At 54.8% G+C, this 14,787-nt stretch overlaps 1 protein-coding gene across 1 annotated transcript in view; it reads left to right on the forward strand.

Annotated features, from left to right (window-relative positions):
• The window catches only part of PEPD (peptidase D), a 112,091-nt gene that overhangs the window by 75,290 nt on the left and 22,014 nt on the right, over positions 1–14,787 (forward strand). Inside the window, exon 10 of the mRNA XM_042919471.1 lies at positions 13,282–13,350. Within this exon, the coding sequence (XP_042775405.1) occupies positions 13,282–13,350 (69 nt within the window). The remainder of the gene's footprint in view (positions 1–13,281; positions 13,351–14,787) is intronic.

The raw sequence follows: 14,787 nt of genomic DNA on the forward strand, positions 1-14,787 counted from the left end.
GCTTCACGGTATGTGCAGGAAGGGGATGGAGAAGCCACGGGACTTTTCTGCCTCGTGGCTGGACAGGAGAAGGGGAGACCCAGACCCTCCTATCACGTGGCTGGTGCTTCTGCCCTGGAGCATGACTCTTACAGACCGGCAGCCAGGAGAGCGCCTCCAGACCATGCGGTTCACCAGAAGTAGATTGCCATCCGGATGAGGGCAGAGTTCCAAAGTGCCTTTGCTGCTACACAGCTCTCTGAAATGGGACTCACACCTGCAAAAATTCCTGCTAGCTGTCTGCTGGCTTTGGTTAGCAGTATTAGTACCATAAAGAAAGAATATTTAACTTTGCATCAATAGGCAAAGAATAATTAAAATATAATTAAAAGCATGAATTCTTCTAATTATTGGCTTCATATAATGTGTATTTAAAAACAAGACATCTGTTAAGGCTTTCTTTTGAATCTATCCAGAAACCAAGAGAGGGTAGCATTTTAATTAAAAATGGATTATTTCAGAAACCCTTTAATCACCCTGTCATCATAGGACTTAGACCTTATTAATTAGCTATTGATAAATAGGTTTACATTACAGAAATTTTTAGTTCACGGGGGTTGGAGGAGTACTTTCAGGAACCTGCCCTTCATCTGCAGGAACTCAGCAGGGGAAAGGCCCAGAGTAGGAGAACGAGTTCTTAAGTCACCTCACCTGTTCCCTATGGACCCGGAGTGGACGTCCTGCAACAGGTTGGGAGCAGGTGGAGAGCATCCGTGGCCGTCCCCCCAGCCACCACCTGCGCATGTGACGTGAGCTGGTGCTGAGGCCCTGGGGCCTGGGAAAGTCGAGCCCGCTGCCCCGTTGTCCGCCCCCCTCCCCAGCCCTGTGCTTGTGGAGCGTCCCCCGTGGCAGTGCCTCCTCTTTTCAGGGCTGATCTTTCTACAGGGGCAGCCTGAATGCTTTCCCCATTTATCATCTTAAGTGGATAAAGACTTTCAAAGTGATAAATAGCATTGCCGTTGTTCCTTCAGCCAAGTGTGTCTGAAATAACGTTTGGAGTTGTGAGCGGGGACGCGAAGGCTCGTTAGAAGAGGGTTTTCGGCAGCCCAGGCAGAGTAGCCCGTATGCTGGAGTAGAAAGGGCTGTCTCCACCAAGGGCCCATCCAGGCCTGCCCGATGGTGTCTGGGCCTCCTTCCATTGCCGGTTTGGCTCCAACCTGGGCTTTGTGGTTCCCAGGAGCTTGGGAGAATGTTCTCAAAGAGGACACACTGTGTCTTAGGTCCCTGGGGGAGTGCTCACCTGGTGAGGCGGCCATGCTTCTCACTTCTTGCAGGTGACCAGGATCCTGCAGTGACGGGACTCTCCTGGGTCCTCCCGCCTAAAGGTGGCCCCAGCCTTCTGCTGCGCAGTGATCCTCCCTGCCAGGTCCCTGTATTTAGTGTCCCGTGCTTCAAACACCTCGAATGGTCTGTGTGTGCGCAGCTGGGCCCGGCTGGCGTCAGAGCCTGGAGCAGAGGGCGTTTGGGAGGCAACATGTGGACACCAGTGAGACCCAAGGGTGACTCATTCAGAAGAGGGGAGTGAGCCCCAGAGGGCTGGCCAGAGCTGGAGACGGGATGGGGAGAGCCAGCCGATACTTTGGACCGCCACTTTAGAAAGGCATTGACGTGAAATGGTGCTTTCCAGGAAAGTTACATGGGAAACGGCAAATTTATGAAATACTTTAAGATTATGGGACTGAGAAAGAAATTCGATGTTTGGAAATCAAGTAGCACCGGGCTCTGTAGAACCAAGACACCCACCCTGGGGGCATTCAAGGAGCAAAGCCCTCTCTTTCTCTAGAAGGGATGACAAGGGGTCTTGTCCTAGTGCACCGAGTGGAATCCCGGACCCTCGTCTTCCGCAGGATTGGTATTTAGGAAGCACCCGTGTGGTGAAAGAGCCCAAGTTTTGCTTCTTCCACTGGTGGTGGCGGGAATTTGGGGCGTGGGATCTCCTGGCGAGTGGTGCCTCCAAAGGGAGCCGCAGGCGAGCGGGAGCCGCCAGGCACCCGAGGTGCTGTTCACCCGTGGTCCCGCGTGGGCGTTCGAGAGAGTCATTGCCCTGAACAGCCTCTGTCTAATGACCCGGCTTTATGAGGAGCTATTAAATAAAGGAAGGCGGAAACAGTGCCAAGTAAGGCTCCAGCCAGGATTCAGGCCACGGGGAAGCTCTTCCTCGTCTTCAGTCAGTGGCGGAGCAGAGCAACGTGGTACGAACTTGGCATCTGCTCGTCCGAGGCCCTTGGCAGCCAGATTTGCTGGACGTGGCTTTGTTCCCCGACACCTCTCCTCACCCCAAGTGCTAAGGACAGAGGAGCCCGTGTGGCATTTGCCCTTGGGGTCCGCGGTGGCCCGGGGTCCAAGGCTGCTGGGCCAGGGACAGGAGCAAGTGGGGGTACAGGAAAGACTGGGTTCTGTTTGAGTCCCTCCCACCAGCTGTTTTCCAAAGACCAGCAGGTGCTCTCTGGCAGGGAGCTTCTGGACCAATATATTCCCACCCAGAACTAAAAACGGGCTTTTCCTCAGAGAAGCAGAAACCCCCAGCATCGGGCACGTGACACGCTCTCACCATCTGCCAAATCCTGGTCTCACTTGTAATACTATTTGCTTAATAGTTTCTTTGCTTTTTTTTTTTTTCCTTTAAATATCCTTTAAAAGAAAGCTTTATATCCCTGTCGTGAGTGAAACTCAGTATAATTTGCCATAAATGGAGCGGAACAGTTTAAAATAAATACCTAATGCATAAAACCTGTTTGTCAGTCTACCCTATAATGTCATCTCGTGGACTTTTGTCATGCCGTGGGAAATACTAACTCACGGGAAGCCCCCCCACCCCCCATCATTCTTCCCGAAGGTGCCCCATGTGCCTGCTTCCTTCCCCTGCATCTTTCTGGGGAGGGGAGGTGGGGGTGCAAGCATCCTTTGGAGGGAGAGTAGCCTCTAGATTGTGTTGAATAAGTATTATCTCCCTCTACCCCTTCCTGGTCATACGTTAAGCCTCTGTGGATGATTCCTAGCATGGCCTGGTGCATTTTTTCAAGGGAGAGTTTTCAGTTTGGGGCCGAAAAGGGTGTTATTGATGACATCGGCAAGGGCTGGTGAGGTTGGGTCGGATGTGAGCAGACACTGATCCCAGATTAAGGCAGATCGTTGTCAGTTACACCGGTAAACGTTTACAAAGCTCTCCAGGGGCCTCCCAAAGCTGGGGCCCTCTCACTTGTTCAAGACGTCAGCCCCAAAGGGGTCGGGGCTCACAGATATAGAATTTTCCACTCGAGCCGTGCGCTGCAGGCTCCAGGTTTTGTCTTCCTGTATGTTGTCACATTCAGGGCACCAGTCATCCCTGCCCTTGTGTGTAGCCTCTGCCCCGGCTGCCCTGCCCTTCTTCCAGGGAATCATCCAAGAAGGCACTAGAGAGGGTCAGCATGGGCCGGCTGCTTGCTACATAGATGATGGTCAAAACCATTAGCTAGTATCCTTCATATATAAATCCCGTAAGGATCAATAAGAGAAAACTGAGCGTCTAGCTTCCTAAAAAAGAAATGAGCCATTCAGCAAGGAAGAAATATGAGGAAATAAACATGTAAACTTGCCACTTAATCAATGAAAAACAAAATACTTTTGTGTTTTGCCCACCAGATTCACGGTTCAGTGGGCAGACAGGCCCCATGGGGCACCGTTCAGGACCCTGAAAATCCTTATGAACCTTTTGGGGTCTGTTTGGCACAACAGGCTCTGAGGCTCCAAATGTGCCCATGTAATTCTCCTTCTAGGAATTTAGTCCAAAGACAGCGACAGGCGTATGGCCATGGGTGTCCATCGTAACACGGAGGTGGAAGCAACCTAGATATCCAACAGCGTGAAATTGGTTGAGTAAATTATAGGCCGTGGTATTGCCCACGCAAGCCTTTACTATTCAGTCACTGAACAGAAACGTACCGAGAAGCGCCTGTGTGCCAGGCACTATTCTGGGCCCAGGAGATACTAGAGTGAACGTAAAATAGAACCCTAGCCTAATGGAGGTAAGGCCGGATGGATAAAAGTTAGATGGTGAGGGCTATAGGGGAGGGAGTCCTTTATCCAGGAAGCTCAGGACAGGCGTCCCTGAGAAGGGGTCATTGGAGGAGAGTCCTGAAGGAGGGAGCAATCTATGGATCTGTGGGGCAGACATTCCAGGCAGAGAGAATGGGGCTCATCTAGTGGTGCTGAGGTGGGAGCTTGCCCAGCGGTCCCAGGAATAGCAAGGAGACAGATGGAGAAGATGAGGGGAGACCGGGAAGTGAGAGGAAGGTGGGCAGCTCCTGGGAAGCCGGGACTCCATGAAGAAGGAGCCCTCTGTAGAGGACAAGGGCTGAAGCAGGGAGACCAGCCACACCAATGTCGCCATCAACCTGCGAGAGAAGAACGTGGCCCGCACCAGCATTAGTGGGGAGAAGTAGTCAGATTCTGGACAGAGGGACAGCCCTAAAAATAAAAATAGTATAGACATGTATCTATTGACAGGGGAAAACATTCTTGCTTTAGCAAGAACCTTCCCCGAAATATCCCAGCCTTCGTCCAGGACTGGGTGGGGCCATTCTCCACTCTTTTGGGCCCCGCGCACAGGGCCCCGTGCACAGGAGGAAGTTATGAGCCGGTGAATAAATTGGTACAGTACCTGGAGAGACTGGGGTTACCCGCTAACCCTGAGCCCACACAAAATCCGGTGACAGCGTGTCCGCCCCGGGGTGTGCTCGGTGGAGGTGCACGTGCCCTGCCCCCCAAAGACCGATCCAGAATGTCCACAGCAGCACCACCTGTGAGAGCTGCAGTCTGGAAACGGCCAAAATGTTCAGCAGCAGCAGAGCGGAACCAGTGGAACGCTACCGACAATGAGAACGCACGACGACAAGTACCCACCACCCGGCACCGGTGGTGCATTACTGGGGAGCAGCGGAGGAAGCCGACAGAGAGGCCATGCTGTTTGATTCCACTTACATAAAGCTCAAAAACAGGCGAAATTAACCTGCAGTGTTGGAAGTCAGGCCACCCCCCTGGGAGTGAGGTCTGACCGGGAGGGGCCCCTGGGTGCTGGGCACATTGGATGGGCGTGCTCACTTCGTGACAGGTCACCGTGCTGGGTCCTCAGGACTGTAGTCATTTTCTTTTTCTTTTCTTTTTCATTTTTTGTTTGAGAGAGAGAGAGAGAGTGCACAAGTGGGGGACAGGGGCGGAGAGAGGGAGAGAGGGAGAGAGGGAGGGAGGGAGGGAGAGAAGGAGGGAGAGAGAAAGAGAGAGAGAGAGAGAGAGAGAGAGAGAGAATCTTAAGCAGGCTCCACACTCAGCACAAAGCCAGATGTGGCTCGATCCCACAACCCTGGGATCATGACCTGAGCCAAAATCAAGAGTCAGACGCTCAACCTACTGAACCACCCAGGTGCCCCGATTGTAGTCCTTTTCTGTATGCATGTCAGATCAGACATCAGTCAAAAAGTTACTTTTTTAAAAAACAGTTTTACTATTTTAGTATAGAGTTATTATTTTTGAAAATCTGTGTTTAAGGGGTGTCCTGGGTGGCTTGGTCAGTTAACCGTCCAACTCTTGATTTTGGCTCAGGTCATGATCTCATAGTTTGTGAGTTCGAACCCTGCAACATCGTGGAGCCTGCTTGGGATTCTCTCTCTCCCTCTCTCTCTCTCTCTCTGCCCTTCCCCCACTCACACGTACATTCTCTCTCTCAAAATAAATTAATAATAAGCTTTAGAAATATAAAATGTAAAAAAATTTTAAATCTGTGTTTATTGCATTAAAAAAATGCCTGGAAGGATGGTCAACAAAATATCTGATAGAGGTTATCTCTGGGGCATAAGATTACGGGTGAGTTTTTTCTTTGTGTAGAGAATTTCTAAAATCTTTTCCATATTTACATATATATATGTATATTCATATATATATATACATATAATCATATATATACATATGCGTTTATTAGCAGTCTGACATGGCCAGGGCTTTATCCAGTAACTGATACCGAAGAACTCAGAAATTCAACATAATCAAGCATGTCAAGAATAAAGAGGAATATTTGTTAATTGAATGTCATGTTATGTCCTCAGTTATGCTTAATACAAGATAGGCAATTTAGAATTCCCAATTATCCAATTAAAATGCTAATTATCTCGTACCTTGATAACGCTGCTCTCGGGGAGAGAGTGAGTGGCTTCTCTCTGGTGCTCCTCGTCTTCCCGCCGTGACCCTGTCTTTGCTGCTGCCCTTGCCTCTGGTTGGTGGAATCTTCCCTTGCGGGGCCTCTGCGTCCCAGGGGCCTCTCCTGGAGCACCAGCTCGCATGTTGCACCGTCCTGCCTGGGGCGCTGTCCCAGGGTGGCCGGCCTTGGCCCGGGATCGGGTGGGGCCCTGTGCACACGTGTGAGGCCAGGGCCCTGGAAGGCGCGGTGTGGCACCATCCGCCACCAGCATTTGCAGAGCGGGTCGCCTCGCCCCGCTGAGGCAGGTACTGTTGCCGCACGTGCACCACTAACAGGCCTGAGGCTTCGGGCGCATCGGGGTCAGAAACCCTGCCGAGACGCCAAGCTCAGACACAGATGCGGTGGGTTCCCTGACCACAGCACGCCACCTGTCTGAGCCACAGATTCTTCCATCCACAAAGTAGGAACATCGCTCCTTCCCACCAACAGCTGTGGAAAACTGAAGGCTGCTGGTGACTGTTCAGTTTCTGTTACGGGCCGTGGGAGGTCCTGGCCGGGAGGGTGTCACTGTCCCCAGTCCGGGACCCAGGTGGGGCAGCAGGAAGGGATTCGGGGAGCATCAGGCAGAAGGAACTGCTGCTGACGGAGACAGCCACCATAGCCGTTACACATGGTCTGTGTCTCTGGTGGTGCCAAGTCTCACAAGCTGTGCCTTGAGCTCTGGTTTTATTACTAACGCACGTCTGGGTTTAGTCCAAGGCTTGAAGGCAGTCCCCTCTTGGTGACAGACTGTGTGGATGCTCCTCGCTCATTTAAAACCCCTCGGCGGTGGCTCCCTAGCTTGCCCTGTGCCCTTCTTCACTGGGGTTCTGGGGAGGCAGACGGACAGGACAGCCTCTCAGTTCACCACCACCGAGCCCGGAACCCACCCCTCAGAAGGCCCACAGAGAACTCCGTCACGGAAGCTGGGATCCCCCCGGGAATTTGGGCTGTGCCCTGGATGGGTGGCTGGAACCACGCTGCATGGCAACAATTATGAGGGCGGGATGGGGGCCCTCCTGCTGGGTGCGTTCTGATGACATCTGATCACCCCCGGAAGAAGTGAGCCAAGCAGCATCCACCCTTCCCCGGAAATTCAAAAACAATGTGGTCTGTGCTTCCGGCTCCCCAGGAAAGCTGTTCTCGTCCTACTAGAAACCTCTCCTCTGGGTCTGGATCCTCTTTGGCTGCTGCCTCCACTTTGGGAAAACAGGAAAACCCTCCAGTCGCCTCCGGGTGGATGTCATGACTCCTCTCTGTGGGACTGTGGTTTCCTTACTTATCAAGAATTATCTTTTAGTAGCTAGATCTGCAAAAGGCAATATCACATTCATTACACAGCTGTGGTCATTTCTACCCCAAAACTAAGAGTAATTAAACAGAAGAAATGTGAATGAAAAGTAACTCAGTGCTGTGATAACTGCACAGAACATAGTCATTGGCCTCAGACATCATGAGACACCCCCACTCCTCTCTCTTCTTATCCCTCGAGGCCCTGGTTCTTCCCCAAGGAGGGGAGACTTCAGGATGTGTGAGCAGGACAGAGGCGGCTGAGATGCCCCGTGTCAGGGGAAGCCCCGTGTGCATGTCGGTCATAGGGATGCTGCACGTGTCCACCTGCATGTGGGGCTGGTGGGCGCCCATAGAGACCCTGGCTGCTCTGGAATATTCTGGCGCCAGTGTCCGGCCATGGAGGGATTCTGTTTGGCTTTAAAGGAGTAGGCAAGAGACTGTCCAAGCCCAGCCTCTTTTCCTTCAGCGAGGGATCCTTGCTGTGTGACTCCCTTTGAGGCCCCTGAACCGTGACAACAGTGACAGCTAATGCGTCCTGTACGTAGGGCTTGGTGTGTTATGTACTTTATATGTATAATGTCACCTAAGTGATACAACAACTCTGTGGGAGGTACTCTTATGCTATTTTACAGATAAGGAAACTGAGTCACGGAATGGCCATACAGCTGGTAAGTGGCAGAGAGCTAGGATTTGACTTCAGTGTCAGTACGGAACAGTGCCCTGGGAGGCATGTGGCCCAGAGCGAGGACTATGGGTGGGGAACCTAACAGGCCTGAGCAACTGGAACCTGCCTCTGCCAGGAGAAAACGTGGGGCACCCGCCTGAGACCGCAGTAACAGTGGGTGTGGGGTGCACCCCGGCCCAGGAGGACCCCGCATTTAGCTCGGAGTGCCTCGGCCCACACACAATAACCCTGTGTCCTCACTGCTCACTCTCCTAGACCCGCAGCTCAGACGAGTGGCCTGCACCAGCCTGCTCAGCTTCCCTTCCACTCTCCTGTTCCTGGCTTGGCCTCCCGGGAACCGACGTGCATCAGGGCCCCGCCTGGGAGGGGGCTGATGTGGCCCCCGCTGACCTCCCTGACTGGCCTGCCAGTGCTCACGCTTGCACTGATAGCTCACTGACACCAGCTGCCCGGGGCAGCCCTTCTGCCATTATCTTGGTCAGCTCATGCATTTTTATAGGTCTGTGGCTATCTCCTCATCAGGTGATAAACCTCAGGGGGCAGGAGCTGGGCCGTGTGCCCAGGAAGGCTCCACGGGCTGGATTTGCATGCCCCGGCGGAGACCCCCAGTGCTGTCCCTGGAGACACCTTTCCTGCAGATCCGGCCGAGGCCATCTGCTCTCCCGGCCCCATTCGTCACTCTAGGCACTGACAAATGGGCCTGCCCCTCTGTCGCTGTGGTGGCTCCATCCACCTCGTTATTCACATCACAGACTCTCCCAGGTTACTGAAAGGTTCTCATTGATGCCTGGATACAAAGCATTTTCCACTTGTGTCTTTCTTGGGAGATATTTATAGGCAAGGAGTATAAATTTACAGTTTGGGGAATGGCCATGCTGGGGGAGCTTCAGGGGCCACAGAGTGGCAGGTGTGTGAGAGCCCCCTGCATCCCTCTGCTCCTCAGGAAGCCCTCCTGCTGCGGGAGGAAAGGAGGGGGGGGGGGAGGCAGTGGTGGCTGGGCCACATGCCCGGTGCCTGGTCAGGTGCTCTGTGCAGGTAGAGCAGGAGGGAGCGGGGCAGTCAGGCCCAGCAGGACACTGTGACACACGGGAGAGCCACAGATGGAAAGAGCAAGCAGAGGTGATCTCTGGGCCTCCAGCACCAGTGCCTGGCCTCTTGCCCCCGTCTCCTTATGGACAGACTGGTCGCCTCCAGGAGTTTCGCTGTGGTTCTTCACAAGCCCTGCCTGTTCTGTCTGCTCCATGTTGAGACGCCAGTTATATTACACGATGGGTACAGTCTCCATCTGACGGTTCTGTTAGCAGAAGACAACTCTTGTGGACTATTTTCGGATTGTGAGTTCATCCTCAGTGTTTGTGTGTGTGTGTGTGTGTGTGTGTGTGTGTGTGCGCGCGCGCACACGTGCATGTGCGTGTCCGTGTGCACAGATCTTGGCTGGCCTGGGTCGAGGGTGTGACGGCCCAGTTGGTTCTGTGTCTGCCCCTGCCGGGTGCGGGTGCTCCAGGCATCACCAGTCAGGAACATAGTTTTCTGCTCATTTCTTGGCTTGGGGTGGGGGTGGGGGTTTCCAAAACCAGGAACCTGAACCCCATGGAGGACAGGCCTACACTATGAATTCTGAGGGAGGGCAATGTATTTTGTTTTATTCCCAAAGCCCAGGCAGGCTTCCTGATTGCCTGTTATGACGCTGGCAAGTTTTCTCCAAGCCTGCCCTTCTGCTGAGGGTGCATCCCTGCCCAGGGCCACCGCCGCGTGTAGGGGCGGGGTCTCAGTTCTGTTCCGCTGCTTCTTACGTCCCTGAGGCCTTGTCGCCAGCCCCACATGGCAGTGCAAGGCCAAGGCCTCCAGCTTCCCGAGACTGACAGCCTCCTCTTCCTTCTGGCCCCACCTTCCTTCCTGTCCTATGAACGTGGCTCTGCGTATTCTCTTTTACGTAGCACCTCTGAGTGTGGGAGAAGGAGGATTTCCAGCCGCGGACTCTGCTGTCATCTCCTTGTGGCTCCAGAGGGGCTAATCGGTAGCCCATGGCCGAATTTGGCTGTAGACTTGCGTCAGTCCGTAGTTAAGCTCCTATGGTTATAAGTCGCCTGGACCCTCATCCGGTTCACAGTTTGCCATATTTTCCGTAAGGTTCTAGAAGGATCTTTAGTAATTGCCCTTCTGTTGCCACCTTGGTCTGTGAACTGTGCAGTGGGAACAGGTGTCTCTGCTGTGGTCTGTCCTCGTGGCCGATGCTTACCACACTCTGCAGGAACTTCGTGTCACCGATGTGGCCCCAGCTTGGAGCACCCACTGCTCACCCCTACCCCTTGAAAATCAGAAATATGTCGGACTCACATCTCTCCATGAGCCCCCTGAGCCATTGCACTTGTCCCAGAACTTGGACACCCGAGGTCCCAGAGAGAGGGGCCTCCTAGGTGTGGGAGCAGAAAATGTGGGCCTGTTGCATTCACCTGTTATCATCACCAGTTGGTCCTCACATCATATCAGAAAAGTTAAATTAGGTGCTGAAGTCCACTTTGAAGAACTTCAAATCATTTTCAGCTAGAGCGACTTTTCAGCTTGTGGCGGTTCTCCTCTTCCTTATCGCTGTGTGGGATTGTCCCTGTGTCTGGAGAATGACCCAGAGCCGGGCGGGTGAAAACTGGGTCAGCCATTGCTTAGTTTGGTGCTTCTGTAAGCTACGCCTTTTACCCAAAAGTCCTTTTTTCTTTTTCTTTTTTCTTTTTTTTAATGTTTGTTTATTTTTGAGAGACTCAGAGAGACAGAGCATGAGCAGGGGACGGGCAGAGAGAGAGGGAAACACAGAATCCAAAGCATGCTCCAGGCTCCGAGCTGTCAGCACAGAGCTTGAGGCAGGGCCTGAACCCACGAACCGTGAGATCATGACCTGAGCTGAAGCCGGACGCTTAACTTACTGAGCCACGCAGGTGCCCCCGAAAGTCCTTTTTTCTTAAATGGAAGCCAGGGGCGTGCCGCGAGGGCTGCTTCCACTGAGTAGATTACATGGCAGGCCGCTGAGTCTGGCTGCAGAGGAGGGAGACAAGGCACCCACCCCTCGTCCTCAGGCTGCCGCAGAATGTTCCTGTTTAGTCACCTGCACGTGCAGGTGGCACAGCTGTCCCTCTGCCTGTCCTTCCTGACGCTGGTGGCTCCCACAGCCTGCACTTGTCTGCCTGTCCCCCGACCCCAGGAGAGGCCCGCTGTTCCCATCACCTGGAGAATGGCCGTGCAGCCCCAAGGTCTGCTTCTGACCAGGCACGGTTGTGTCTTCCAAAGCTAAGGGAGCATTGCAGCTCCGTGGTGGCCCGGGCCTTCTCCACTCACTGTGGGCTCGCCGTGTGGAAGCCTGGCGTCCGAGGCCCTGGTCTCTAGGCTGGGAGCAGAGGCGGTGCACCGCTGGTGTCCAAGGCTGCCCCATGGAGGAACGGGCCGGGCTGTGGCCACACTCAGGGCTGTGACTCGGCCTTGCCGCCCCCCCATGGTCTCTGGGACGGAGGTGGGAGTCGGTGGCGGCCACCAGAGCCACCAGAATGCTTTCTCTGGTGAATACAGGGCACCGATAAGAGGACGTGTGCGCCCTTCCTCGCCTCCCTGACAGTTCCTGAAATCCTTTATGTTGAGGAAATAGTTCGCTCGCAGATACCCAATTATCCCGGGAGGTTTGTAAAGCAAGTCTGAAAGCCGACTGAATGTAGCAGAACCACTCCTGCATGACAACTACTTAATACCCAGTCATCACAATTATACATAATTGGTGTTTACAGTGCCTGGAAGATTAGACTTCTCCATACAGACATTCTCCAAAACAGGCCTAGAATGCGCAGGGCAGGATTGCTGCTTAGCGTGCCCACGGGCGGCCTCGGTGTGCTGAGGACAGGGACAGCGGCACAGCCCCGTGCTTGGTCCCCTGCCCTGGTGGTCGGTGGGTGGGGTGGGCACCCGCCCCCCCCCCCCGGACCTGCTTCTCTGCCAGGGATGCGGGAGGGCTGGACCTGAGGAAGGGGGCGAGGCCTGGAGACGCTGAGCTCTTGGAGCACAGCGTCCCATGCCAAGACGAGCTCCTACCCCAGATCCTGGGGCTTATGGTGGGGGTATGGGCAGGGTCGTGGCCTCCCCAGAGCTCTTGGCAGCGTGGCCCCCTGGGGTTCATTGCTCCTAATGTGGCGTTGATGTGGCCGGTCGGGTCCAATAGCCCCTGCAGTCATCTCCAGGATCTGCGCCTTCGGTGGGGGGCAGGGGGACAGGGGCAGAGCCCAGACTTCTGCCAAGGGTGGCTTACCCTCTGACCTTTGTTACATTCCTGGGCTTTCAGGGGTCTGCAGACATCCTGCACGCCCAGAGGCCTCCCCAGGCTCTGGTTCTGGGCTCAGCCTGGGGGCTGGCTGCCCCCTCTAGGGTCTCATCTTTCCCTCCAGACTTTGTTTCTGGCCTCCCCTTCCCAGGCTAGGAGCTGGTCCAGGAGGCCAGCCTGTTTGCTGCTTGGCCTGAGGACGGCAAGCAGGGCCTGTCCTCAGACCCTGCCTCTCTCCACCCCCTCTACCTGTGGCCAGAGACGGCTCTGCCCTGCTCGGTCTGCTTGAGGGCCTGCCCCTCAATCCTGTCCTCCAGGCCAGCGCTCAGTGGCTCCTGCTCTCTTTTCCCTGTGCCCCTCCCCAGGGTCAGGGCCAGGGCCATCTGAGTCCAGCTTGGGGCCTGGAGAGTTCATGTCCTCCCTGGCCATGTGTCCAGCCCCTCCTGGTGGGGTGGGTTGTGGCCACTGGACCTGGGAGTCACAGGGAGACCCGCAGAAACAGCGGTAGCCCCCGCTTCCCAGGGGGCCCAGGAGGCGGGGTGGCTTCTCCAGTTTTGCTCCCTGTCCTCACTGGCCTCTGTGCTCTTGTGGCCTGTGGCCAACCCTGGGCTCTAGGCTATGAGCCCCGTGGACCCATGCAGGGTCACTCAGGCCCTCCTGCGGGTGCAGCCAAGCAAGGCTTGGGCTGAAGGTTTTCCTGGGGTGGGGGCTGTGCACGCTCTGGCAACCGCACCCTGACTTCCTTCCTTCCTTCCCCTGCAGCCTCTTCGAGCACTACTGCTACTCCCGGGGTGGCATGCGCCACAGCTCCTACACCTGCATCTGCGGCAGGTAAGTGGGAACAATGGAGGAAGGAGGTCGTGAGAAGGCGAGGAGACCCCGCTGCCCCCCTGAGCTCAGGCACGCCTATTCACTTCCGTGCCCACATGAGTGCCCGTTTACTCTTGGAAATTGTTCTCCTCTCCTGAGGCCCCCAGCCGGGGTGGCCCCCTCACTGTCGTGCCCTTCCTGGCCTCCTCTAGGGTGGCCGCTCCCCTGAGGCTGCTGGCTGGCCTTCCTCGGCCCCTCCACACAAGCACACACCCAGCGTGTGGGGGCCAGGATGTGGCTTTACCCTGTGATGGCTTTTGTGTGCAGCAGAGGTGGAAGGAGCTCTGTCAGTGCAGGAGGCCGTGGTTGTGTGTGTGTGTGTGTGTGTGTGTGTGTGTGTGTGTACACGCGCGCGCGCGCACATGCATGGTTGTCAGTGTGGCTGTGTAAGGAACATCACCACTGTGGTTGAGTCTGGGTCTCTGCAGTAGGGGGTGTCACTCTAGGTACCTCTGCATGTGGCACATTGTGGCTGAGGCAGGGAGCTCTGAGTCTCTGTGTGTGTGTCACCTGCATGGTGGCTGGAGGCATGGGGTACAAATGACCATGAGTATGGGGCGGCTCATGGTTGTTAGTGTGCACTATTTTTTTTTATATATTTTTTTTAATGTTTATTTTTGAGAGAGAGACACAGTGTGAGCGGGAAAGGGGCAGAGAGAGAGGGAGACACAGAATGGGAAGCAGGCTCCAGGCTCTGAGCTGTCAGCACAGAGCCCGACACGGGGCTCAAACTCACGAACCATGAGATCATGACCTGAGCCGAAGCTGGACACTTAACCAACCGAGCCACCCAGGCTTCCCGAGTGTGCCGTGTTGCGTGTCTGTGTGTCTGCATGTGTCACCCTAGGTGTGTCTTTGAGGGGCACAACCTGGCTGCGGGTGGCCCCTCCTCTCCCAGGCTCGCCCCAGCCAGTCTCCCCCTGCTCTGCCCCCCTGGGTCAGAGGGTCTGGCCTCTGCCCAGCCAGGACGGAGCCTGCAGCTCTGCTGATGTGCACGTCCTCGGCACATGAATAATACATGTGAACATCTCAGTCTTTGGAAATGTTCTTCTCTGGTGGATAGAGAGAAAAATCATTATTTCTACTTTTATGATTCTTGAGACTCCCGAACAGGGCCATAAATATTACACCCAGGTGGGTTTTTTTTTTTCCTTTGGACAGACTTAAAAGTCCTTTTTTTTTCTTAAAGGCATCGCTCATTAGGGAAGCAGTCTCGAGCAGAGGAGCCAGCCTTGCAGCATGGTGGCCCCTGACATGGGTCTCCCCTCTCCCTCCGCCAGGACTAGAGGGCTTCCTCAAACTCCCTTCCCTGGGTTTCAGACCCTTGTCCCCCCCACCAGTCCCACATCCCCGGGCCCAAGGTCACCTGCCCAAACAGCACTCACCTGGGGAAGCCCT

This window comes from Panthera leo, chromosome E2 (genome assembly GCF_018350215.1).
Source record: "Panthera leo isolate Ple1 chromosome E2, P.leo_Ple1_pat1.1, whole genome shotgun sequence".
Taxonomy (NCBI): domain Eukaryota; kingdom Metazoa; phylum Chordata; class Mammalia; order Carnivora; family Felidae; genus Panthera; species Panthera leo.